The 27,035-nt window shown below is 40.7% G+C and overlaps 1 protein-coding gene across 2 annotated transcripts in view; it reads left to right on the forward strand.

Annotated features, from left to right (window-relative positions):
* FBLN1 (fibulin 1) overlaps nt 1–27,035 on the forward strand; it is a 106,591-nt gene that overhangs the window by 63,822 nt on the left and 15,734 nt on the right. Inside the window, exons 14-15 of one of the 2 annotated variants that reach the window (XM_055000501.1) lie at nt 945–1,068; nt 17,275–17,417. In XM_055000501.1, coding sequence (XP_054856476.1) covers nt 945–1,068; nt 17,275–17,417 — 267 coding nt within the window. Of the gene's footprint in view, nt 1–944; nt 1,069–6,073; nt 6,517–17,274; nt 17,418–27,035 lie in introns of those variants that run through there. The other variant, XM_055000502.1, reaches the window with a different exon arrangement.

Raw genomic sequence — 27,035 nt, forward strand, 5'->3', positions numbered from 1 at the left:
TTGGGACTCTGGGGGTTACATAAGCATATGGCAGGCAAGACTGAAATTTAGCACTAAGATTCTACCTGAATTCACAAAATTATTGTGGATCAAGAATTCTCTCAAAAAATGAAGTTTCCACAGGTCCAAGGTTGGCAGATTTTCACCTCAAAGCCTGATCTTGTCAGATTTTTAGAAGCTAAGCAGGGTCAGCCTTGGTTAGTAATTGGATGGGAGACCTCCAGTGAAGACCAGGGTTGCAGAGGCAGGCAATGACAAACCACCTCTGTTAGTCTCTTGCCATGAAAATCACTATACTTTAGCTATGACTTCAGGGCACTTCCCGCCACCAAATCACTTAAGGATGGAAATTGTCCTAATAATAAAAACATGTTGAGAGAGGTTACTGATTTGACTTTCTCAACCTAGGGTAAAAAATCGAGTTTTTTAAGACTAAGAGCAGATTATCTAGCCTTAAGTTAATGGTTTAGTTGCAAACTACAGCCAGGTGGGAAATGGTAGATATTTTCATTGTGCCAGTAGCTGTCATTTTTTTGGTACCCATTAAAGTTGAAAAACCGGTGGGTTTGATGGCATGGTGCCAATACCAGTTCTAATCTTTTCTGGGCTGTATCTCTTCAGAAGGTGAGTGAGGCTGATAGGGTGCTGCAGTAGACAAACATAGCTTTATCCCTAGAAGAAGCTGGACTGAAACCCTTCTTGATACCTATTTTTTATGTGGAGAGATTGGTTGCTTTTTTAAAAATTGTATGTTCAACAGAACTAGACTGTTTTGATCGTTTCTTTTATGGTTTAATTTTAATTCTTTTCTTGTTTGTATTTTATGGTTTAATCGTTTCTTGTATTAATTTTTTTTTTAAAAAAAAGCAGAACTAGACTGTTGCCAAATCTATCTGTGCTAAGCAGAATTTTCTCTTTCTCTTTGACTGTTTCTGTTTTTATAGATATTGATGAGTGTGTTACTGAAACACATACCTGTTCAAACAATGAGACCTGCTTTAACATTCAGGGAGGTTTCCGTTGCCTTTCCTTGGAATGTCCAGAGAATTATCGCAAATCTGGAGATACGTAAGTACATTTACTCCACTGGGTAATTTGGTGCTAGGTTGAAGCTTGATGAACAAGCCTATAAAATTACATCTCCCCATATATATATTTGTTACTATAGTACATCATGTTCTGCTTAGTTAAAGTCACGGGTTATCAGTGAATGGATATTAATCCTCTGTGTGCCGCCAGTATCAGAAATTGGCTAACGGGATGGGCAGTAAAAGAGAGCTTTGCCACTGGGGGTCATCCCAAATTGTAGCCTACTTCTAACATATAAATTAAGATTTGTTTCCTGGACAAAAAGTAGCTTTGGGAATGCAGGGCTTTAAAGAGAGGAAGGAATGAGAGGGGATGTCCTTCCTTCCTTCTGCTGCTGGCACAACTCTCAGGTTTCATATGGATAGAATCCATCTAGATCCGCAACTAGACCCCGCCATCTTTGCTGCGTTCATGGTGCTGGCAAGAGCAGTTTGGATTCTGGGGCCACGGCCTTTGTTTTCTTCAAGATGGCCTGCTTGCATATGATGGACGCCACCTATCGAGGGCAGGGAAGAATGCGTTCGGAAGATTTCTTGGGAGGGATTCTGACATTGCTGGGGAATGGAGACACCTGTCATAGGAATTTCAGGGAAGATGGAGAGCAAATAGCAGAGGCCTACCTGGGGAGATCTGGTCAAAGAAGGGGAATGTTGCAAGGTTTCCAGTACCTATATACCAACACCCAAAGCTTTGGCAATAAGAAGGAGGAACTTGATCTGGTAATGCAGATGAAAAGATACGACTTAGTAGGCATTACAGAGACTTGGTGGGATGATCCCCACAATGGAAATACAGTAGTGGATGGGTATGAGGTATTCAAGAAGAACAAGAAGTGTTGTAGAGGAGGTGGGTTGGCACCGTATGGGAGGAAAGCGCTTGATTGTCAGGAAGTATTGGAGGAGGAGAGGGACAACCCAGTGGAAAGTGGCTGAGTGACGATAGGGAAGGATGAGCTGTATTGTGAGTCTGTTACAGACCACCTGGCCAAGGAGATGAGGTGGCTTCTGCCCTCCGTGAGCAGCTTAATGGGGTATCCAAGAAACGTGACCTTGTAGTGATGGGAGACGTCAACTTCCTTGGTGTGTGCTGGGAGACCAACTTTGCTACGTGTCCAGGGTCACGCAACTTCCTGACCAACAACTTCCTTTCTCAAATGGTGGAGGAAGTGACGAGGGGCTCGACCATACTGGACCTGATATTGACCAACAAGAAAGACTTGGTCGACAGGATAAAGGCAGTGGGAACCTTAGGGAGAAGTGATCACGTCCTCCTAGAAATCCTTTTGCTGTTGGGTGCCATGAGAGTTTGTAGCCAAATGTGCAGGTTAGAATTTAGTAGGGCAAACATTAATAAACTTAGAGATATGATGAGACTTATTCCATGGATAAGAATGCTGGAGGCGAGTGAAAGGGGGGCTCCCCTAAAAAAAGCTGTCTCAGGCTCAAGCTATCACCATTCCAATAAGAGGGCAATGTGGTAGAGGATCTAAGAAGCCAATGTGGATGAACTGAGAGGTTTGTGATGAGCTAAGGAGGAAAAAGAAGATGTTCAAGAAACGGAGGGAAGGAAAGGCATCTAAAGAAGAGTTTCTAGGGGTAGATAGGCACTGTAGGGCAGCCGTCAGAGAGGCCACAGCTCAGAATTTCCTGAGACTAGCCAGAGGGGATTGCCACAACAAAAAGATGTTCTTCAGATATGTGAGGAGCAAATGGAAGGTGAAGGAGGCAATACCCCAGTTGCTGGGTGAAAATGGAGTAACTCTGGCAGAGGACAGAGAGCAAACAGAAAGGCTCAATGCTTACTCTGCCTCAGTTTTCTCCCAGGTGTGGAGATGCACCTTTCTGCGCTGGAAGTGTTCAGATTCCCTGGGCCAGATGGGGTGCACCTGAGAGCGCTCAAAGAACTTTCAAAAGAGCTTGCAGACCCTTTATCGATCATCTTCCAGGCCTCTTGGAGGACAGGTGATGTGCCTGGAGACTGGAGGGGGGAAAATGTCATCCCAACCTTCAAGAAAGGGAAAAAGGATGATTCTAGGAACTACAGGCCAGTCAGCCTGACCTCTGTCCCAGGGAAGATACTGGAGCAGATATTAAACATGTCAGTCTGCAAGCATATGATGGACAACATGGTGATATGGGGAAGTCAGCACAGATTTATCCCCAACAAGTCCTGTCAGACCAACCTCATCTCCTTCTATGACCGACTGACAGACTTACTGAATTGTGGGAATGCTGTCGATGTAGTTTATCTGGATTTCAGTTAAGCTTTTGACAAGGTTCCTCATGATGTTCTGATGGGTGGACTGTGGACTGGACTCTAGGATGGTTAGATAGGTAGAGAACTGGCTGGATAATCACACCCAAAGAGTGTCCAGTGGAGTGCCACAGGGCTCGGTCCTGGGCCTAGTGGTTTTCAATATTTTTATAAATGATCTGGGTGATGGTGTGAAGGGATTACTCATTAAATTTGCAGATGACAGTAAACTGGGAAGAGTAGCAAACACCCTTGAAGATAGAGATAGAGTTCAAAAAGATCTGAACACACTCGAAAAAGTGGGCAGATTTGAATAAGATGCGATTTAACATTGATAAGTGCCAAGTTCTCCACCTTGGGAACACAAATTCAAAACATGTATACTGGATGAGGGATATATTTCTGGATAGCAGTGTATGTGAACATGATCTTGGGATATGGGTGAATATGAAACTAAATATGAGCAGTCAGTGTGATGCAGCAGCAAAAAAGGCGAAAGCAATCTTGGGGTGTATCAACAAATGTGTAACATCCAAACCACAGGATGGCATTGTCTCACTATATTCTGCATTGGTCAGGCCCCGCCTGGAGTATTCTGTGCAGTTCTGGAGGTCTCACTTCAAAAAGGATGTGGACAAATTGGAACGGATGCAGAGGAGAACAACCAGGATGATTGGGGCCTGGAGACCAAGCCCTATGAGGAAAGACTGACAGACTTGGGAATGTTCAGTTTGGAAAAGAGGAGGTTGAGGGGAGACATGATTACTCTCTATAAGTATTTAAAGGCTATCACTTAGAGGAGGGAAAGGAGCTGTTCCTGATGGCAGCAGAGGATAGGATCCAAAAAAATGGATTTAAACTACAGGAGGGAAGGTACCGTCTAGACATTAGGAAAAACGTCTTCATATTAAGAATAATTCAGCGGTGGAACCAGCTGCCTAGGAATATGGTGGGTTCCCCCTCATGGCAGTCTTCAAGGAGCAGCTGGGTGAATACTTGTTGGGAATGCTTCAGGCTGTTCCTGCATTGGGCAGGGGGTAGGGCTAGATGGTCTGTAAGGTGCCTTCTAGGATTCTTTGATTCTACTTCATTGAGCTTCTTTGTAGCAGATTGCTAAAAAACACGGCCTTTGTTATGTAAACTTAGGCTTTTTATAATTTTTGTGTTTATTCCCACCTCTTAAAATGGTCTTTTGCTAGATTTTTTTCTTCTGTGAATAGCTCAGCACTTAGCATGTAAAAAAACATTTTCTGTGATTCAGAATTAAGGACAACAAAAGGGTCTAAAACTCATTCTGAAATGCTAAGCTAAATGAAATCTAGCTGGTATGAGCCATCATATTGTATCATATCATACAATATGATTGCAGAGCACTTTGTGCTTTAGGCAAGCTTACCTTGCCTGACTACCTCAGCATTCGTTTCCCCCCCCCCCCGATAGTTCCCTCTTCCCGCTTCTTAGATTCCATCCCTGATGACCCCTAAGGAGAAGCAACCAGCACACTGCTGTGCTAAGGAAGTCTGTAGGCGAGGGTTGGGGCTTCAGTCGTGCACCTGCAGCTTTACTTCTTCGGCTTCACACTACTGAGTTGAATGACCCAACTGTATGCTTACCTCTTCTCATGGAAGAAGGGACAGCCTGCAGCTGGGTTCACAGGACAGTTCAGGTTAGCTGGTTCAGGGGCTGATCCAGGACTGAACTCTGGTCCTCAAAACCTGTCCTGTCCATAAGCTGCTCTTTGTGGCCACAGGATGGAATTGTTAGCCCTCATGGAAGTAAAGTCTCAGATGTGTGCAATGGATATCATGGCATACAAAACAATGAGATTGATTACTCCCCCCCCCCTCCAGAGAGCTCTTTATGCTTCAGTAGAATAGCCAGTTTCAAATGTCTTCTTTTCCCATCTAACAATATCCTAACAGTGCAGCCCTAAGCACAATTGTGCCTTCGAAGTCTGTGGAAGGCAACTCCATTTACGACTGTAGTGTTAATCACCTAAGAGCAGGAGAAAGGTTTGTGAGGAGCTTTTTATATCCCTGAAGCTATTGAAAAATAGCTGTTTGTATCATGCATCTGACGAAGAGAACTTGATTCTCGAAAGCTTCTGCTACAATAAAATTGGTTAGTCTTAAAGGTGCTACTGGACTCTTTTTGATTTTGCTACTACAGACTAACACGGCTAACTCCTCTGGATCTTTGAAAAATATTAGATTCCCAAACTCAGTTCCTTGAAAGGAGCTGAACTGTGCCTTGGAAAATTTAAGGCCCTGCATACACACTCCCCTCTGTGCTTCCTCACAACAACTGGAAACACGTTTGTTATGATTTTGTGCTGCTCACCTAAAGGGTTAAACCTGCTGAAGGTCAGGCAGAAAGATGAAGGAGGGCAGAGGACAACGGACTGCTTGTGATTCCAGCATTCAGGGGTGGGAAGGGCTGCCAGTAGAAGATCTTCACAATTGGTCTGGAGCTCCTGGAAATCTCCTGCCCAGGCAGCTGGCTGTGTATCCCAAAGAGCTGAGCTAGCCCTGCTGATTTCTGAACAGGAGATGCCAGGAAGAGAACCTAGGACAGGCCTTTCTGCATGGAAAGCGTGGCCCTCTGCTGCTTCCATGGTAACGCTGAGCATGTTCCATAAGTCCGGGTCTCCTCGACTCCTCCCTTTGCCTCTCCTGCAGGCAGAATGGTTGCTAACCTTCCTCCTTCTCTTGTCTTCTCACTTTTCTTGCAGTCGTTGTGAGCGCTTGCCATGCCACCACAATAAGGAATGCCAGAGCCTGCCCTTCCGAATAACTTCTTATCACCTCTCTTTTCCTACCAACATTCAAGTTCCCATCGATATTTTCCGCATGGGCCCTTCCAATGTCGTCCCTGGGGATAAAATTCAGCTCTCCATCATCAGTGGGAATGAGGAAGGTCTTTTCAGTACCAAAAATGTGAACAGCCACAGTGGCGTGGTGTCCATGCAGAAGCCAGTGACAGAGCCCAGGGACCTCGTCCTGCTGGTCCAGATGCAGCTCTTCCGCCACGGAACAGTCAGCACCTTCCTTGCCAAGCTGTCTGTCTTTGTCTCGGCACAGCTCTGATCCCCGGCATGCCAGCCGCTGTCGGAGGTTTTGCACCCCTGGCAGCGGCTTCCTTCCCTGTCCCATTTAAAACAATAAAGTTAAACTCTTCTGCATGCTGCATTTGCCTTTTATTGGTCATCATCTATTTTTCTATATCTTTTCACACTCTAGCTTGCCTTTGTTTCTTATTGAGATGTGCTCTGCATTTAAAGTTGCAAGATAAAACTTCCGCTTCCGAGTAGCCCCATCAGCCACTAGCTTTGGTGAGGGGAAGCAGTTCCCACCTCCGCATCACGATGGATGGCAAGGCTCTCACCCCACCCTAGACGCCTCTCCTCAGCTGCGTCTGTCAGGTGAACGGAAGCTCACATAACAAGCTTGAGGAAACGAAGAAGCATTTTCCGTAGTTAAATTAACGCAGTGTGCCCTTACGATTAATGTTACTTAGGGACAGGTGAAACACAGATCTTTTCCACGGGGCTTTTTCATCAGCTCTGGCCCCGTGCTGCATTGATTTATCTCCAGAGTTCTGCATGAACAGTCAGAATACTCCAATTCAGTCTCCAAACTGCTTCCCAGACTTTTTTGTGTTCTGCATGGAGAAAGGCTGCATCTGCTGCACAATCGATCTTTCCTCGGCTTTTCTGCAGCTTTTCTCCCTGCACACACCACCCATTTTTTCCCCAGCAAAGTCAAATTGGGGATTCTTTTCAAGTGCAGAACGCTTGCTTTGGTATGAGGCCGGGCCTTGGCCCTGCCTTTCGCCCTCCCATTTATTCCCCTGCATCCTGATTGGTTGAACAGCAATCAATCAAGTTTTTTTCCTGATTTTTAAAAATCAAATGGCTACCTTGGTGCCATTAAAAAAGACCAACAGAAAAAAAGAAAGAAAGAAAGACCCTTATAGGTAAGCAATCCACTGAGGAAACTGATGAGTCCTCAAAGCCCACAGCAGAAACGGGGCATTTTTCTAGAGCTGAAATAAAAAACAGACACTGCTTTGGTTCTACTCTTCCAAAGTGTAGAATTAAAGAATCGAAGCAATATGGGGTCAGAGCTGATGAGTAGAACAGATCAAATCCTTATGGGTTGAATACACAGAAAGCCCAGTTTTAAAGAGAGCCAGTTTGGTGTGGTGGCTAAGAGAAGCAGGACTCTAATTTGAAGAACCAGGTTTGATTCCCCACTCCTCCACTTGAAGCCAGCTGGGTGACCGTGGGTCAGTCACAGCTCTCTCAGAACTCTCTCACTCCCACCCACCTCACAGGGTGATTGATGTGGGTATAATAATGATATACTTTGTAAACCACTCTGAGAGGGTGTTAAGTCATCCTGAAGGGCAGTGTATAAATCAAATGTTATTAAAGCTCACCATATGGAAGAGGCCACAGGAAAGAAATTCCATAGATAAATGTCTTACCCCTGAACATGCTATGCACGTGTGAAAGTATTTAGGCTTCTAAGCAGGCATTGACCCACATAGTCCTGATTAAGTTCTCCTCACTACCTCTGGTGACTCAGGGTGCAGAGGACTGCAGCATGCTAAATAACCCTTCAAAACCTGTCCGAGGCAAAACCTGCTTCCAAGATGTGACAAGATCGGGCTATACCACGCCACCTTCCCACCTGGTCATTACAATACATACAGGGACTATTGCATGTAGAAGTTTTCATTGGAATGAAGTGCTAGAAACTTTCATGAGCGTTCTTTTAAAGAGCATTAACTTTTGTTCAAGGAGAATGCAATCAGATTTACAATGGTTTAATCTTGGTGGCTTTGTGTATATTTTTATAGGCAGTCCCTGAACAGCTGGACATGCCCATCAAATGAAACCATAATTCAATCAAAAACCAGCACTTGGATGCATGCTCAAATAGTGGGCATTGTTAGCTCATTGCTGGGGTGCACAGAAATGGGCCCTTGTTTTGAGACTGGCTGGAAAGTCAAGCATCCACATGGCATAACGGCAGAGTATTTCCTTAAGCAAGCTTAATGTGTTTTTAATGAGGCCAAGTCCTTGACAGGCCAGAAAGGGGGACTTTTTCCAAAATAGTTTCAGGGGAAATACTAAAGTACATACCCTGTAATCAGACCTATGGGACCTTTGCCTTCTGGTTGTATCCCAGATCTAAATTCTATACCAAGGTATGTACTGAGATCACGTTATGCAGATCGAATATACATTTAATTGGCATATTAGGGGAGGGGGTTGTGTGTTTTCACAGTATTTATTGCTTAAGTAAGGAAGATCAAACTATTGCTACATTCGATGCATCTGATTTGTAGCAGGGATAGGATTATCTAGATTTTACTGTTGAATTCTAAAGTCGCCTTTCTTAAGCAAATGGAGGGCATCTCTGCTGAGTCGTGACTGTGGCCTTCATTATTCCTTTGAGAGCTTGTCGGGGAACGATTTTGCTGAAGTTCATCCCAAAACACTTCACAAAAACTTGCATTCTATCAAGTAGATGAGTTGATAAAAGCTACCAACAGTTTTCCTCCTCCTGCTCTACTAGATAATGCTAACACCGGGCAGTGCTCTAAGGCGGAGCAGCCTGTGCTAAACCCCAAAATTTCGATGTCATCAAGCCAAACATTCAACTTCTTCAAAGGAGACTGGCAAACAGCTTCCCAATTACAGAAAGTAGACTAAGTGGGTGATAGCAGGGTCTTTTTTATTGGCCCAGATATTAGAGATTCTACCAGCATTATGGATGCATAAAGATAACGGGGGGTGTGTGTGTGCTACTTGACATTGATTTAATTAGCTCAGGGGACATGTCATCTGGACCAAGCGTTTCCCCAAATTTCAGTTGGGCTTTTTGTCTTCTGCAGTACTAACCAGAAGCCATTCTGGGGAATCCTTCAATGATGATACCACAGTTCTGGTCTTAAAATTTTGGTAATCATTAAAAATCTGTGAAGGTGTTTCTTCCATATACGAGCTGGAACACAGCAAGCCAGTGAACATGGGCTGCTACTTAAGGCAAAAGGCGTCTCGTGCTGAAACTATTAAGAGCCATGGAATGGCGGTGCCTTTGTGAGGAGATACTGTGCTTCCCTTTCTGCTTGATATTTCCTGATCGTTAATAACTTTAAAAAAAACTTTATTTTTCATTTTCTTAATAACAAAACGATATGATTACTTTTTCAACAGCAATAGGTATAACCATACACTGAAAAGTGGGTTCCAAGCCTATATTTAAACAAAAGAAAAAGAAAAGAAACCGCACTTCCCCCCTACCCTCCACCCACACAGCAAAACTATACAGCTTTATATGATTTAAATTGTTCCCCCTTTCACAAAATAAAATTAAACCAAATTAAAGGTAGGATATATAAATACAGTGAATGTGTTTAATTTCCCACAATAAAAGATGTCTAGAAAGAGGATTTTTCCTCTGATTATTTGAGGAAGATGTAAAAGTTTTGCGTTTAGTAAGATGAAACTATAACAAGGAAAGTTTTCCCTCAGGTTTTTTGTGGGATAGAGAGTAATAAGTTTTTAACAGATTCATACATAAATCACGAAGTGTTAAACTCGATATTTGTACACCCCTCAATGACCCAAGGGAGTAATCGCCTTGGGCTGTCAAAAGTGGGAGCAAAATGAAAAACTGCCTCCCACCCCCCTCCAGAGCCCTCCAAACAGTATGGTAACATGACCTATTAGTTTGTTTTTAAACCTTAATTCTCCCCCCTTTTGTTTTGTTTCTTATTTCCCCATTTGTATATTGCTTTTTATTATTTTTAGTTATTTCGAATCGGGATTTTGCTTCCTTTATGAGGGGTAGGTGGTCAATTAAGTTTCTTCTTTTGTGCTGATTTTGATGAGTCCATGGGAAAAGAAATGTCCACTTTTTGCAGCAGGGCTAGTCCTGTTTCATGGTCCATTGCACAAAGCTGTTTGTCTTTAAGTTGAACACATAGTTTCGAGTGATTGATCCACTTGTATTCTACTTTTGCTACACGGAGTGCTTCAGTGATCGATTTAAGTCCTTCTGTTTAGTATTTCTTGAGGTAAGTCAGTAAAGATTAGAATCTGGAAGTCATTATATTGGAACAATTTTTGTTTTCTAGCAACTTCCAGGATGCTCTTCCTTGTTTTCCAGTCAGGAAAAGTGGCGATAATGTCTCTTGGAGCCTTTCTAGCAGAGTTTAGAGGACTGAGTAGGCTTTGGAAATTACTGGAGCGACGTTGTTTTCTAGATGTAGGGATCTGACGAGCCAGTTAGCTAAAAATATGGGGAGATCTTGTTTTGTTGTTGACTTCTCGTCAACCCCCCTAAATTTTAAATTCTGCTGGCGTGCTGCTAATTCCAGGTTCAGGGTCCTTTCCTGCATGCCCTCATTCTCAAAGTACAGATCTCATTTTGCAAAGTAGTAGAAGCCTCTAGAGTACAGTCAGCTTTTTGTATAACGTTATTCAAAGTGGTTTGGAGATCTGCAATTTGGTCAAAGAGTGGTTTCATAAGGAGTGTCATTTTGCCTAGTATATTAAGTTCTATTAAGTCGGAACGCAAGTGCTTGGTCCGGGTGGGTATCCAGTGGAACTCCTACTATGTTTCTTGGCGCCACCATTGTGCTTGTGTTTTTTGTAGCTTCTAGCTCTGGTGTCAAGGCTTGGTTTGCAGGAAAAAAGTCTTGCAACCTCTTAGCTGTTTTGCTGTTCTGTTTCTTGACATTTGTGTCGTGTTTCCCCATATTTAGGGTTGATCTTTAATTTTAATTGTTGAGATTTTGGAGGTTTTTGGAGCAGGGCGGGATGGAGTATTACAACATATATTTCATATAACTAGATACAACATCTCTTTACAACATGAAATAATATTCCTGGACGAATGGAAAAATATAAACCTCCCCCTAATCAGACGAGATCTCATATCCAGCCCTCTGGTTGCTGCTAAAACATCAATAACACCAAGATGGAATGCGCATACAGCTCCTTCAATAGACCATTGGCACTCTGGATCTAGAATAATTTCATTATTGAAAAAATTACAGATGGCCTCCAAAAATCAGCTATATACCCCAAAACAACAGATGTCCTAGAAAAATGGATGCCTTTCATTGACTATATTACCAAAAAAGACATATTGGCTCCAAATTCAGTTTATCAGTCAATCCTAAATTCGTAAACACACTCTAATCTAAAAGTAACAAAACATTTAAAAATGTAGAACTTTATACAAATTCCTTGAAATCTAAATGTTAAGCAGGTATTGATAAAATTAGACTCTATTGTTCCTATTTTGTAAAACTCAAGTGTAAATAGTTACTTTTATTGAATTGGGGCTTCTTACATCTTATACAAAAAAAGATGGCCTCCTACCTCCTATAAAAAAAAGATGTCCTCCTACCTTGTCACGGCGGATCTGGCCATCTGGATCCGCAGCCCTGTCGCATCAAGACTTGACTACCATCGGTTTCTCTTCAACTCAGAGACCCTAGTTGGCGCAGAATGTTGCATCTTGACTATTATCAGGAGCTAGCTAGGAATTACTTCAATTCTGCAGTCACTCCATTGGCTACCTATCGATTACCAGGCTCAGTTCAAGGTACTGGCTATCACATACAAAGCCCTTCATGACCTTGGTCCCTCAAATCTACAGGGCCACCCATTTCTGTCTACACTCTGCCATGGCAGCTTTGCTCATCTGAGCCTGGCCTTCTGAAGGCACCATCCTGCAAATGGACAAAATCAGCAGCTGTCTGTACACACACATTCTCTGTAGCGGACCCTCCTTATGGAACAGCCTGCCTGAAGAGATCTGTCAATGTCTGAGCCCCAGCCATGCCAATTTTAATGATCCTTTTGTTCTGAACCAATATATCCTGCTGTAACTCGATGGCATTTTACCAATGTCATAACTATTTCTTTCACAGGCTTTCACAGGTGTTTATCTAATGAACGGCAACAGCTTCCAGTGTTTCTGACCTTGTATGCTACTCCCTCTCAGACTTTGCTATGTCTTGCTTTCTAGTGACTCAACTTGATATTACAAATATGTGAAATGTTCTCACACAAGAAAAGCACCAAAATCTTGTTTATGATTGGGAAGGGGGGGGGGGAGATAGCAGACTTGAATGTTAAAAGAGAAGTCTCTCTCACATGAAGTCATTCCTGTCAACTTTTACTGTTGCTGCTTAGATGCTTACCTTGCTTCTGAGTAGTTCTATGGACGTATATATGGAAATGATCTGATTTCTGAATAAAAACCAAGAACCTGTGTCTTGCTGCAATGGTCCAGGGATCTGTCTACCATATCCATAGCCTGACAAGGCCAGGATAGCTTCCACTCTTCTGGGTTTCCACAAACTGTGCAAGACTGAATTATTCAGGAGAGATTTCTTACACAGGGTGTGCTGTAAGGGGAATGGTTCAGAGAGATGTGTTTGTGCAGGGATAGGGACTGTAGACTGTACTACTCTGTACTGACTGTTGTTGTAAGTATTCTCCTACTTAATAGTTCCAGATTGTTGAATATGTCATATCAATCTTCTTACATTTTGTTTCAGCATTGTTTTTCATCTCTATATCAGATTTCTGCTTGTTTTCAAATCTCCACTATTCTTAACCTATTTTATCATTTATTGAATGCTCCAGTTGTTGATCTTATTGAGTTGTACTATGTAATCTACCTTGAGGCTCAGTGAGAAACGTGGACTATAAATAACGTCAATAATTTAAAAAAACAACAACAACTGGAAATAGAATGTAGGAAGAAGTATCTTAAAGCCAGTAGCAGACTGGTCATTATAGTCAATGGGAAAATCCCATTGGCCAATAGCCTTCCTGGGGTGAAAGGGGCTGTGCCTGGCCTGTAGGAGTAGATGTCCAGCTGGGCCTGAGGCTGCCTCAGGGAAGGAGTTGCCCACCCAGGCCCTTACCCTCCATAGTTGCCCAACCAAGCCCATAGTCATAGGGCTTAGTCTGGAGCCCTATGAGGAAAGACTGGGGAATGCTCAGTTTGGAGGAGAGGAGAGGAGACATAATTGCTCTCCTTAAGTATTTAAAAGGCTGTCACTGAGGGGAGGGGAGGGAGCTGTTCCTGTTGGTAACAGAGGATAGGATGCAAAACAATGTGTTTAAATGACAAGAGGGAAGGACCGGCTGGACATTTGGAAAAACTTCTTCATGTTAAGAGTAATTCAAGAGTGGTATTGGCTGCCTAGGGATGTGGCGGGTTCCCCCTTGTTGCAGTCTTCAAAGAGTGTCTGGATGATCTGTTAGGCTGTTCCTGCTTTGGGCAGGAGGTTGGACTAGATAATAATAATATTTGATTTATATACTGCCCTTCAGGGCAACTTAACTCCCTCTCAGAGTGGTTTACAAAGTATGTTCTTATTATCCTCATGACAATCACCCTGTGAGGTGGGTGGGGCTGAGAGAGCTCTGAGAGAGCTGTGACTGTCCCAAGGTCACCCAAGCTGGCTTCAAGCGGAGGAGTGGGGGATCAAACCCAGTTCTCTAGATTAGAGTCCCACCACTTTTAACCACTACACCAAACTGGCTCCATGGTCCGTAAGGCTCCTTCCAACTCTATGACTTTCGCTATTATATACTCCCCCATGTGTTTTACTCTATTGCCAGGGGAGGGCTGTAGTGTTTACTGTGAAGATGAGATGGTGCTGAGGAAGGATCCCTCATGGGGGGGCAATTCGGGGGGGGGCAGGACTTTGCAGCTGAGGCCTGAATTGAAGGTGGCTCCTGGCTGCCTCCTTCCACTCTGTGTTTAGTCTCTCTCCTTCTTTGGCTTTATTTTTAGCCAACCACTCACTCGGTTGAACGCCTATTGCAGGAGAGGTGGCTGGTGGGCAAGAAGCAGGTCATGGTAAGAGTCTTGAGCAAGAAACCTATCCACACTTCAATTTATGCGATTTATGTTATTCCTGTTCATTTTCATTCATTCCTTAGGAGCGGCATCACGTGGTGCAGGTTCCTGCACATTCTTGTATCACGTGACGCCGCTCCTAAGGAACGAACGAGAATGACCAGGAATAACATAAATTGAAGTGTGGATAGGTTTCTTGCCCCTGAGGAAGTCATTGATGAAAACTGAGACACGCAAGCCAGCCCCAGTTTGGGCAGGGCACAGACGAGCTTGGACTCCTTCCCCCGTCCACGTTGCTTTCTACAGAGAGAATAAACAGACTCATTGAATTTACTTTACCTTGTTACTACTTACCTGTTTTGTTGCATCTTCCATGGAGCTTCTTGCCGACTGAGTTAAAAGAGATTTTAAAGACTGTTTCTCTGAAGATACAAATGTGCACAGTCAGTTGTATAGATTGTATTTTGGTATGTCACATGAGTTATCAGCTGTTTGTATTTGTGAATGGATGCTATTTATTGGTATATATATACATGTCTATTTTTCTATGTAATTTTGATGGAATTATATTTATTCTGGTTTCAAAAAATATATAGCACTCTGTATAAGCACTTAGTCACTTTAAGAGTAAATGTAAAGAAAATTGTACATTTAGAGGTGAGTTCATTGTGTACTCCTGATTTGGTTTTCTGAGGATCCTCTTCATTTCAAAGCATAACTCCTGTGGGGATACACAACTTCTAATTTAGAAAACCCAAGTACCTGTTCATTTAACAACAACAACAACATTTGACTTATATACCATCCTTCAGGACAACTTAACACCCACTCAGAGTGGTTTACAGAGGGTGTTATTGTTATCCTTACGACACTCCCCCTGTGAGATGGGTGGGGCTGAGAGAGCTCCGAGAAGCTGTGACTGACCCAAGGTCACCCAGCTGGCTGCAAGCAGAGGAGTGAAGGCTTCATAACACAGATAATATTGGGGAGTCTGTCTTCAGCTTCTTGAAGAGTTCTAAACAAAATGGATGGTGCGAGGCCATACAAGACATTCCTAAATGTGACGTTTGCTTCTGATAAAATAGCACGAATACACTCTGGTCTAGATGCTAGCTGCAATGCAGACAAGAGGGAAGAAATGCTTAATGCACTATCTGGTTTGCATTTGGACTGCTTTGAACCAATCACAATGGCAGATCTTAACAGGATCCTGATATCCCTGAAAGCCACTACTTGTGTGCTCGATCCTTGAACATCTTGGCTGTTAAAATCAAATAAGGACCACATAAGTGAATCACTGAGGTCCATTGTAAATCAATCACTAACTCATTAAAAAAAACATCTCTAGACAAAAATGATATGGCCAATTATCAACCACTCTCTAATTTGCCCTTTCTGGGCAAAGGGATTGAGAGAGCCGTAGCTGACCAACTCCAGATCTTCTTGGAAAACTCTAGTGCTGTAGACCCTTTCCAGTCTGGATTCAGACTGGGGCATGGAACAGAGACAGGACTAGTAGTGTTAGTGGATGATCTCCATCTAAATATAGACAAAGGCCACACCTCCTTATTGCTCCTCCTGGATCTATCTGCTGTCTTTGACACACTAGACCATGCCATCCTGTTGAGGTGTTTAGAAACATTAGTAGGTATCAAAGGATGTGCCCTGGACTGGTTTAAATCGTTTCTCATGGATCGGACTCAAAGGGTTGCCATTGGAGATCAGCTATCTCCAGAATGGAAACTATCTTGTGGGGTTCCCCAGGGCACAATCTCATCTCCCATGTTATTCAACCTCTGCGTAAAGCCTCTAGGAGAACTCATTCGCAGCTATGGAGTTGGATGTCATCAATATGCAGATGACACCCAACTCTATATCTCACTATCCAGGTCCCCACAGGATGCAGCAGAAATCCTGGATTGTTGCCTGACTGCTGTAGTGAAGTGGCTGAAAACGAACAAATTGAAATTGAACCCAGACAAGATGGAAGTGATGCTTGTTGGGAAGGCAGAAATCTTGAAGGACATTGTACTCCCCACTTTTGATGGAGTTCGTCTGACCCTTGCAGACTCAGTTAAGAGCCCAAAGCTCTTCATGGCCTTGGCCCAGCATACCTACAGGACCACCTCTCTCTCTATGTCCCTCCACGGCAGCTTTGCTCATCAGAACAGGGTCTCCAGAAGGTGCCACCCTACACATGGGTGAAATGAATAGCAGCCCGCACGCAGGCTTTCTCTGTGGTGGCCCCTACCCTGTGGAACGGCCTGCCTGAGGGGGTCAACAGCTCCCCCACTCTCCTAGCTTTCTGCAAACGATGCAAACCGAATTATTCAAAAAGGCTTTTGTATCGTAGGGAGGGTGTCTCAGATGTGTCACTAATGAGTTAAGGACCATAGAATTCACCACTATGCTGCCTTATGTACTAAATATGTGCTCCTATGAGCTACTTGTGCTTCATGTGGTCTGATGTCAGCCCTATAATTGCTTATGTTCTGTTTCAGCATTTCTTCAGCTCTGTTTTGGATTCTTACTAATTCTATGTCTTTGTAAAATTGTGTTTGTTTACCCTGTGGCATTGTTTCTTTGAAACTGACTGTACTGGTCTCATACTGTGTAATCTGCCTTGAGTCTCAGTGAGAAAGGTGGACTATAAATGACATTAATCATCGTCGTCATCATCTCTTATCCATTTTGTAACTAAAAACATAACTGAAGTGTTAAAATCAATTTGTGGTGGATGGGCCTCTTGAATGATTAAAGAGTCATACAGCTGCCTGTTTGGTATACATTCTTTAAAGAGGCGAACCCTTCTAAATATTTCAGAATTAATCCATTTGAACTGGATATATTTACAAAAGGTCTCTTGGAAGTCTGAAAAACTGACCAGTCTTCCAAGGCTGAGAAACAATGACATATGCATGGTGACCTGCAGCAAGGTCAGATCTGGATCAGAGCTTCAAAATTCAGGGGTTGCTTCTTTGCCCTTTGAAAGGTATCAATCCATTTTTCTTCCCTTTCTTCCTTGCAGTGTCAGACAGGAGAAGACAGATACTTTCCGTTGCATTAAGTCATGTCGACTGAATGATGTCAACTGTGTGTTGGATCCCGTTCATACCATTTCCCACACTGTCATTTCACTGCCCACATTCAGAGACTTTTCAAGGCCTGAAGGTAAATGGTTTCCTTTGCTCTATATGAATAGATTACAATTAGGTGTGTGTGATTCGGGATTTGGATTCTGGTAAAGTACCCAAATCGGACCCGATTCACAATGATTTTGGATTTCTGAATCTGGCCCAGACTCGGAAACCCCAAATCAAAGTTTCCTGAAGCAATTTGTATTGCTTTGGGAAGCTTCAAGTCAAGGGGATTAAATGCCCCTTTCTGTGCCTCTGTGAAGCCGTATGGAAAGGGGCATTAAACCTGCAGATCAGCTGCTTGGCAAGTAGAGCCCTGCCAAGCAGCTGCTCCGGGCCCCACCGCCCTGCTGGCTGCTGTGGCAGCAGAGGAGGTGGCACGGGCCCCGGAGGAACTGGCTCTGGCTTTCCCCACTGCCCAGTTGGCTGCTGTGGTGGTGGCAGCACAGGCCCCACAGGAGCCAGCACCAACCTTCCCCACTGCCCAGCTAGCTGCTAAGGCAGTGGCGGTGTGGGCCCTGCGGAAGCTGGCTCCAGGCTTCCCCACCACCCAGCTGGTCACTAAGGCAGCAGAGGAGGTGGCATGGGCCCTGCAGGAGCCAGTGCTGGCTTTCCCTGCCACCCAGCTGGCTGCTAAGGCCCCGCAGGAGCTGGCTCTGAGCTTTCCCGCTGCCCAGCTAATCGGCCTCCCCCTCCCTGCCAGCCAGGTAAATGAGGTGGGTGGGTTTGTCTCAGGGGGGTGGTGGAGGGGGGGGTTGCTCCCCCTCACTTCAGTATGCTTCAAATCTTTACGGAGTATACCGAAGCAAGCTAAATCGCTTCGGGATTCTGGTAATTCTGTTTTTTTTTTTGGAAAATTTTTTTATTGGGTTAGAATCAAATATTTAAACATTACAATCAATTTTCCCATTTCCCAATTTCTAACCCCCTCCCTTTCCCCCCCTTTTTTGTTGACTTCCAACAGTTTTCCAACCCTTTGTCCCTTTTCCCTTACTCTTTATATATACCTCTATCTTACAAATGTATATTCTCCCTTTATTCTAAGCAATACTTCTTTAACTATTTTTAATGCTCTGTACCCTAACTATGAGTCCCTTTTTCCATAATGGATAAACAATTTATCCCATAATTCCATTTTCAAATATTTCTGTATAACGTAAACTATATAAGCCATACATTCATATAAATCAACCAGCTTAACTTATACTCTGTATATTATTCATTCTATCTTCTTCTTTCTGTTTTAGTTATATTTGTTTACATTAATATTTCTATTCCCTTCCATCATACATCTATATATGATATCAATCAATTTGACTCATATATACCTTCAGATAAACATATTCAATTTGGTACATTGTACAGAATCAGAAAGAAAATATTATTGGTTAGTCAATCCTTATAATTAACCCTTATGATTAATTGTTTTCTATCAATATTCTATTTATTATTCTATATATATCAATCTAATAACATAGCTGCTTAGAGATTCACTTTTACCTCTTCTCCCCCCCGGTAAAGTCACCCCCCTCTGCATTGTATTGTACTTCAATAGTTCTCAAACTGCCACAGTTCTCCTCCCACCTCCCATTTCTTCTCCAAATATTGTTTCAGCTTCTCCCAGTCTGTGTTAAACTGTCCTGAGTCCAGATTTCTCAGTTTTCTTGTCATTTTGTCCATTTCTGCCATATACAGCAATTTGTAAATCCAATCTTCAATAGTTGGCACTTCTTGTACTTTCCATTTTTGCGCATACAAAAGTCTAGCTGCTGCCGTCATGTAAAATATCAACGTCCTATGATGGGCTGGAATTCCCTCCATTCCCAAGTTTAGTAGCAGGAGTTCTGGGTTCTTATTTACTTGAAATTGTAAAATCTCACTCATTTCTCTTATTATTTCCGCCCAGTACTGCCTGGCTACCTCACACGACCACCACATATGATAGAGGGAGCCCTCGTGCTTCCTGCATTTCCAGCATTTATTAGAAGTGTTCAAATTCCCTAGCGCAATCTTCTTTGGTGTCATGTACCAACGATAAATCATTTTGTAAATGTTCTCTTTAATGCTGGTGCATATCGTTATCTTTTTTTTTTTTTTAAATTTATTTTTTTTAAACCAAACAAACAAACAAAAACAATGTACAGAAGTAAAATAGAACAACAACAAAGTCTTAGTGAACTATATACAATAAATGTCATGCCAATATAGTTAAAACAAAGACAACTAGCATTTTTTTTCAATTATTTGATAGTCGTTGCTTCAAATCTGAGTAACAAAAAGTAAATGCTTAGGTGGAGAGTGATTTGTATTGGAAATGAATTCAATGAATGGTAACCATTTTGCAATAAAATCAGTTTCTTTCAAATAGTGTTCATTCTGGTATAATTCGTCATGTATTTTTTCTTGTATATAGTGGTCCCATATTTTTTCTAACCATTTTTCTGCTGTGGGAACTGTCTTTGATTTCCAATGTAAAGCTAGCAAGTTCTTAGCTACAACCAAAAGGTTGCTAATTAGGTCTTTTCTTATTTGTGGAATTTCAAAAGTATCCCATACATTCAAGAATATGATCTTTGGATCAAGGGGGATTTTGTAGCCCGTTATTTCTTTTATATAACATAATATATCATTCCAAAAAGGTTCTATTCGGGGGCATTCCCACCAGCAATGTTTAAACGTTCCTATATTTCCACACTCTTTCCAGCAGAGCGGAGGATTTGTTTTAGTTATTAGTGAGAGTTTTCTTGGTGTTATGTGCCATCTGTGAATGATTTTGTAATTTTGGATTTGGGAGGTAACTGTCTTAGGTTTTAGAATGTTTGCAGTCCATATTTCTCTCCATTGTTCAGGTGTTAGCTCTATGTTGCAATCTAAGTGCCAATTTGTTTGGCATTTTAGAGTTTTAATTTGGTTGAGAGATAAAAGGATGTTGTATAGTTTAGAAATTAATCCCTTTTGTTTGAGTGATTTGGTATCAAGTAGGAGTTCAAAATCGGTTGCGTTCTTTTTAAGTAATTCTTGTATTTTTATTTGTTGTAGCATGTTTGAGAGTTGAAAATAGGTAAACCAGTGAATCTTGTGTTTTATTTTTTGTTCTAATTCTATTTTGTTTATGATTCCCTTTTTTGTTGTTATATCAATTATGCGGATCATATTTGCTTGGAGCCATATATTTTTAAAGGCTTTAGTTTGCCCTGGAGGGAACCAATGCTGTTCTATAAAAGAAGAGAATCTTGAGAATTGTGGTATAAGTTTGAATCTTGTACGATCCCAGGTATTGATTATTGATTCTAGAAAAGGGTTATTTATTTTGTGGGGTCGATCTTTTTTTGTGTTCCAAAACATATTTTGTATATTGCAATGTTTAAGTTCTGACTCCAAGATTGCGATCCAGTCAGTCTTATTTGCTGTAATTAAAATTTGTAATGTATTGAATAGTCTGGTGGCTGTCTGATAGAGTTCTAGATCAGGGTATTTAAAGCCTCCTTGCTGTTTTCTTAGCTTAAGAGTTTTAAAGGCTATTCTTGGATGTTTCTTCCCCCATAAGAATTGGTTTAATAATTGTTGCCATGATTTAATTTTCTTTTGTGGAATTGTTAACGGTATTGCCCTCAAAAAAAAGAGTAATTTTGGAAGTACAAATGACTTAATTAGGTAGTATCGTTCTAACCACGAGGGTGTAATCCTTCCCCATTTATGTAGATCTGCTTTAATTTGGTTGACTGTTTTGATGTGGTTTAGTTCCATCAGTTGGTTAAGGTTATTAGGGATGGTTATGCCTAAATATGACATTTGCTTATGGTTCCAGTGGTACTGACTAGATTGTTTGATATGTGTAACAGTGTTTGCATGGAGAAATATTGGAAAGAGCTGTGACTTGGATTGATTGACTGTAAGGCCCGAAATTGAGCCGAATTCCAGTAGTTTATTTTGGAGTGGGTATAGAGAATCTATGGGATTTGTAATATATACAACCATGTCATCGGCAAAAAGGCTTAATTTATATTGATTGTTCTCTATGTTAATTCCTTGTATTTTGGGGTCTTCCCTAATAGCTACAGCCAACGGTTCGATAGCCAACGCAAATAAGATTGGTGAGAGAGGACACCCTTGTCTCGTGCCTCTTTGGATTAATATTTTGTGGGATAGATGATTGTTAATTGTTATTTGGGCAGTTGCTTGTGAGTATATAGCATTTATTATTTTGAGGAATGTCTCTCCAAATCCCATGCAGTGTAAAACTTGTTTTAAGTACGATATTTCTAAAGAATCAAACGCTTTCTCTATGTCCAAAGATAGAAATATTGATTCTAACTGTTTTTTTTGACTGTGTGAAATTAAGTTGAGTGTCTTATAGATGTTATTAGTTAAATCTCTGTTTGGAATGAAACCTGATTGATCTTGGTGTATGTAATGTGTAATAAATGAATTCAACCTTTTAGTTAGTATAGCTGTAAAAATTTTATAATCTTGATTTAGTAATGAAATAGGTCTGTAAGAAGTTGTTTTAGTTGAGTCTTTACCTGGTTTAGGGATTACTATGATCGTTGCAGTGAGCCATGATGGGGGTATTTGTCCGGTATTTAAAACTGTGTTGCAAGCATGCATTAGTGGAGTAGCAATTAGTGTGGCAAACTTTTTATAAAATTCTGATGGGTAGCCATCAGGTCCTGGAGTTTTGTTATTTTTGAGTGATTTAATAACATCAAGTATTTCTTGATGTGTGATGGGGCTGTTTAAGAGTAAACGGTGTTCGTCATCCAATTGTTTTAAATTCTTGAGTGATTTTAAGAAATGTGTAATTTTCTCTTCATTTGGTATTTTAGATGAATAAAGTTGTTTATAATAATTGACAAAAGTATCAAGAATTTCTTTTGTTTTGAATTGTAGTTTCCCATTTTTATCATATATCTGTTTAATGATATTGGATGATTTTTTTTCTTTTATTTTATATGATAGTAACCTCAATGATTTCGGATTGTTATACCAGTAGTTTTGCTTAACATATTGGAGATTTTTCAAAATTTTGTTCGTTTCTAAGGTTTCTAATAATTTACGCTGAATCAATAACTTTTTATATGTCTGTTTGCTACCAGTTTTTTTGTGCTTGAGTTCTAGTGCTTTGATGTTTTCTATTAATTCCTGTTTCATGACATTTCTCTTCTTATTTAGTTGTGATGATAAAGAAATGATATGGCCCCTAGTAACTGCTTTAATTGTATCCCACACGATGCATGAATTAACATCATCTGTTGTGTTTTCTTTTATAGCCAGCTCAATGTTATTGCTAATTTCTTTGATAGCATTTTGGTTGTTAATGAGTAATTTATTGAATGACCAATGCCTTTGTTTCAATGTGTCTTGGGTGGCCATCAGTGTACAACTAGTCCAGGCATGGTCTGATATGGTGATATTACCTATTTCAGAGGAAAGTAGCCTATTTATTGCTGTATTGGAAATTAGAATGTAATCTATTCTAGTATAGATGTTATATTTAGATGAATAGTATGTGAAATCCTTTTCTATACCATGTAAATGTCTCCATACGTCTGTTAGAAAGTTATTGTCTAGAAGCTTTGCTAGCTTAGTATTTGAAGTTTCTTTTTTACATTTTTTGTTTTTAGGTTTGGATCTGTCTAATTTTGGGTTTACTGTGTAGTTCAGGTCTCCTCCCAAGATCAGTTCACCTTCCTGAAAAGAAGTCAATTTGTTTAAACTGTCTTCCAAGAACGCAATTTGATTTGAATTTGGGGCGTAAATTGAAGCTAGGGTGTAAGTTTGTGATCCTATTTTGCCCTTTACAAAAATGAATCTCCCTTTGGGATCACTTAATGTGCTTTGATGTTGAAAAGAAATGGTTCTAGAGATTAGGATAGCTACTCCCCTCGCCTTAGAAGTGCCTTTTGCATGGTATTGAAGGTGTATCCAGCTTGCTTTTAGATTTTGACTATTTATGGGGTGGAGATGTGTTTCTTGAAGAAAGATGATGTCTGACCTTGTTTTAGCTAAGTTTGCCAAAATGCGTTTTCTTTTAATGGGGTTACCTAGACCACGAACATTAAAAGAGGTGATTTTAATATTTGATGACATATTGAATCTAATGAATTGTTCAGATGAATTCCCCCCCTCTTTTTAAAATGTATTTTAATTAATTATTTGGTAATAGCACTATCTCAAGGTAGATTGATAAAATCAAGAATAAGGGTTTAATTAAATGATGATGTGGTATTTCTCCCCCCAATCAATTTTCTTCCAATTATGGCAATTAATTTATAGGTAGTAGTTTTGTACTGTTTGGTAGGATTCAATTTATAGAAGAACTTGCTAGCTTTATATGAAGGATCTTTAGTAGCTAAGATGAATTGTGGATACTTAGTATTAAAGGTTTTAATAGATTAGTAAATTCCTGTTCACTTGAAAAGTTTTATTTTGACTTGTTAAGCTTGGTGTATATACTTTCCCTTCTAACCTTGTCTGAAGAGATCACAGATTGCTGCAGTAGTGACTATATCAATAGGATCTATAAATAATCTTTAGAGTGTTCTTTGGTACAGGTATCAAGTAAATTTAAACAAGTAAAAGTTAAATGATTTTCTGTGTTTATAACTTATGGAGATTTTTATTAACTTGAACAATGAATTCAGCTTTATATAACTTAGCAATTACCCTTGAACGTTTCTAAGCTTTGCCTCTTTCTCTTTTCTCTCTTTTGTTTATTTTAAGACAAAAATAGGCCAAAATAAAATAAGAGAAATGATTCTATTAGTGAAGTGTTTTATTCACACTTCAAATAGTTATTGAAAATAAATTGTTTGATTTCCTTTCCACTGACCTCTTACCCTTTTCTTTCCCTCTTTTTTGCAGTGTTGTAGTTTCACACTAAGTAGTTTGAATGTAATATAGAAGGATTTATTTGATTTTCCCTAGCTGTCCACTCCTTTTCTCTAACTCCTTACTCTGTTCTATTTTCTTATATCCTTTGTTTAGATAAATCAACTTATTTCGTTTAATTTTCCCCCTTTCCCCCCTCCTTTCCCACCTCTCTCTTCCTTTCTATTCCCTCCTCCTCCCTAACCCACCCAACTTTGCCCTTTAAGTCTGAATTAGCAATACAAATGAGCTTTACAAATTTCTCCCCCTCCCTTGATGTTTCCCTTTCCCCTTTCCCTAGTTATCTTATCTTTCCCTCCCACGGAACTCTTGGTTGATTAGCTCTAAGATCACAATAATGGGAGATCTATTTCTAATCCTTTCCCTCCCACAAATCCCCTGGCCAGTTGTTACAAACTGCACAAAAATAATAGATTTGTTCCCCAAAGCCCTTTTAGCTAGTGTGTTCTATTCACACACTAGTTTGGTATATACCAAAACTTACCGGGCTTAACTAAAAAGGAGTTACATTGAAAGGACCGAACTCCCCCCTCCCTTTCTTACCCCGTTTTGAATCTTCAATAAAGAGTATTATGATAACGCTTCCCTTAAATTTTAGCATTGTGGCTAAGTGTCTAAATCAATTGTCTCTTACTGAAATTTTACTTCCCTTCTAAGGGGATGAAGATGTTGACTGAGAAAATTTTCTTTTTTGACTTGGTTTGCTTGTTTCCATCGGTTCTTCTAAGTTCAGTTCATTTAACAGTGATGCTGCAGAGTCGTAGTCCGAAGCAATAAGACGATGTCCTTTGTGATAGACCAGTAGTTTCGTGTAATTCCACCATTTGTATTGTACTTTTGCTCTCCTCAAAGTCTCGGTTGTGGGTTTAAGTTCTTTTCTCTTTAAGAGAACTTCATTAGGCAGGTCACTGTATACTTGTATCTGGGTGTTATTGAATAATAGAAAGCCTTTGGATCTTGCTTCATTGATTATTTTCTTCCTGATGTTAGTATCTGGTACTTCAATAATGATATCTCTCGGCATATTTCTTTTTTTCTGCTGGCTTAAAGATCCGATGCGATAAGCTTTTGTTATGAGTTGGCTTGTGCCTTCCTTAATGCCCAGCAGCTTAGATAGCCAAGGTGTTAATGTTCTGATTATATTTTCATTTTCTATAAGGGACTCTTCAATCCCACGGAGCTTGAGATTTCTGTAACGAGCTGACACTTCCAGGTGAAGAATTCTTTCCTCCTGCTGTTCTAGTTTATTATATATTTCTCTTACGTGTCTTTGAGTCATGATACTAAGTTCCATAGCACTTTCAGCTGTTTGATTTGTCTTTTGAAGTTCTAATTTGATTTCTGTTAATTGTGTAGATAGCGGTTGGATGAGCAGCGTCATTTGCTTGAGCAGGTTCTCTTCAAATTTTGCAAACTGTGCCTCAAGGGAGTGGTTATTAGTTTTTGCTGCTGCATTTGTTTCTACAAGTTTCCTGTCGGCCATTTTGGATAGCTCGGCCTTGCTGCGTTCCTGAGGCATAGTTTGAGTTGTGCTGTAAAAGAGCTGCTGCAAATTTCTTGCTGATTTTGGATAGATCTTCTTTTCCCTCTGCGTCTGCTTTCTCAAATATATAATGCAGGGTAAGCGATATCAGCTGTTTTCCAGGGTTTACAGGGAGGAAGGAGACAGAGATCTTTCAATGTGCGTCCATACCCGAAGGCTCCCATATCGTTATCTTCATTGTAGTCTTCCACAAGTATTCCCATGCCTCCATTGTTATTTCTTTGTTGAGGTTTATGGCCCATTTCACCATTTGTACTTTAACTATTTCATCCTCAGTATACCATTTCAACAATACTTGGTATACCTTGGATATTCTTTTCTTATCCTCTTTAAGAAGGGTCTGCTCTAGTTCCGAATTCTCTGTTCGTATACCTCCCTTTACAGAGTCCGAGTTATATAAATCTCTTATCTGTCTATACTGGAACCAATCGTAATAAGGTAATAGTTCCTCCTGAGTCTTTATTCTGAGTTTAGATGCTTCAGTTCTAGTTATTTCTTTGTAAGTTAAGCATTGTTGCTCATTATCAACAGCTCTCGGATCTATCACCTCATATGGAACTACCCACAAAGGGGTTCCTTCTTGTAAGTAGATTCTATACTTCTTCCAGATTATATATAAACTTCTCCGTATATAATGATGCAGGAACATCGAGTTCGCCTTTACTTTATCGTGCCATAGGTATGCGTGCCATCCAAATATTTTTTTATATCCCTCTAGGGCTAGTAGTTTCTTATTCTTTAACGTCATCCACTCTTTCAACCACACTAGGCAAATTGCGTCATGGTAAAGTCTTAGATTGGGCAGTTGCATTCCGCCTCTTTCTTTTGCATCTTGTAAAACTTTCATTTTCACTCGAGGCTTCTTGCCTGCCCATACAAAGTCTGATATTTTCCTCTGCCATTTTTCAAATTGCTTAGAGTCTCTGATGATTGGTATTGTCTGTAGCAAAAACATTACTCTTGGTAACACATTCATCTTAACTGCTGCAATCCTTCCCAACCATGACAAATTTAGTCTGTTCCATTTAATTAAATCTCTCTCTATCTGAGTCCATAATTTTTCATAGTTGTTTTTAAATAAGTCTATATTCTTAGCAGTCAGTTCGATTCCCAAATATTTCACCTTACTTGTTACTTCACAATCCGTTATTTCCATTAACAATTGTTGTTTCTGCTTAGTCATGTTTTTACATAGTATCTTTGACTTCTTTTTATTAA

Source organism: Eublepharis macularius, chromosome 16 (genome assembly GCF_028583425.1).
Source record: "Eublepharis macularius isolate TG4126 chromosome 16, MPM_Emac_v1.0, whole genome shotgun sequence".
Classification (NCBI taxonomy): domain Eukaryota; kingdom Metazoa; phylum Chordata; class Lepidosauria; order Squamata; family Eublepharidae; genus Eublepharis; species Eublepharis macularius.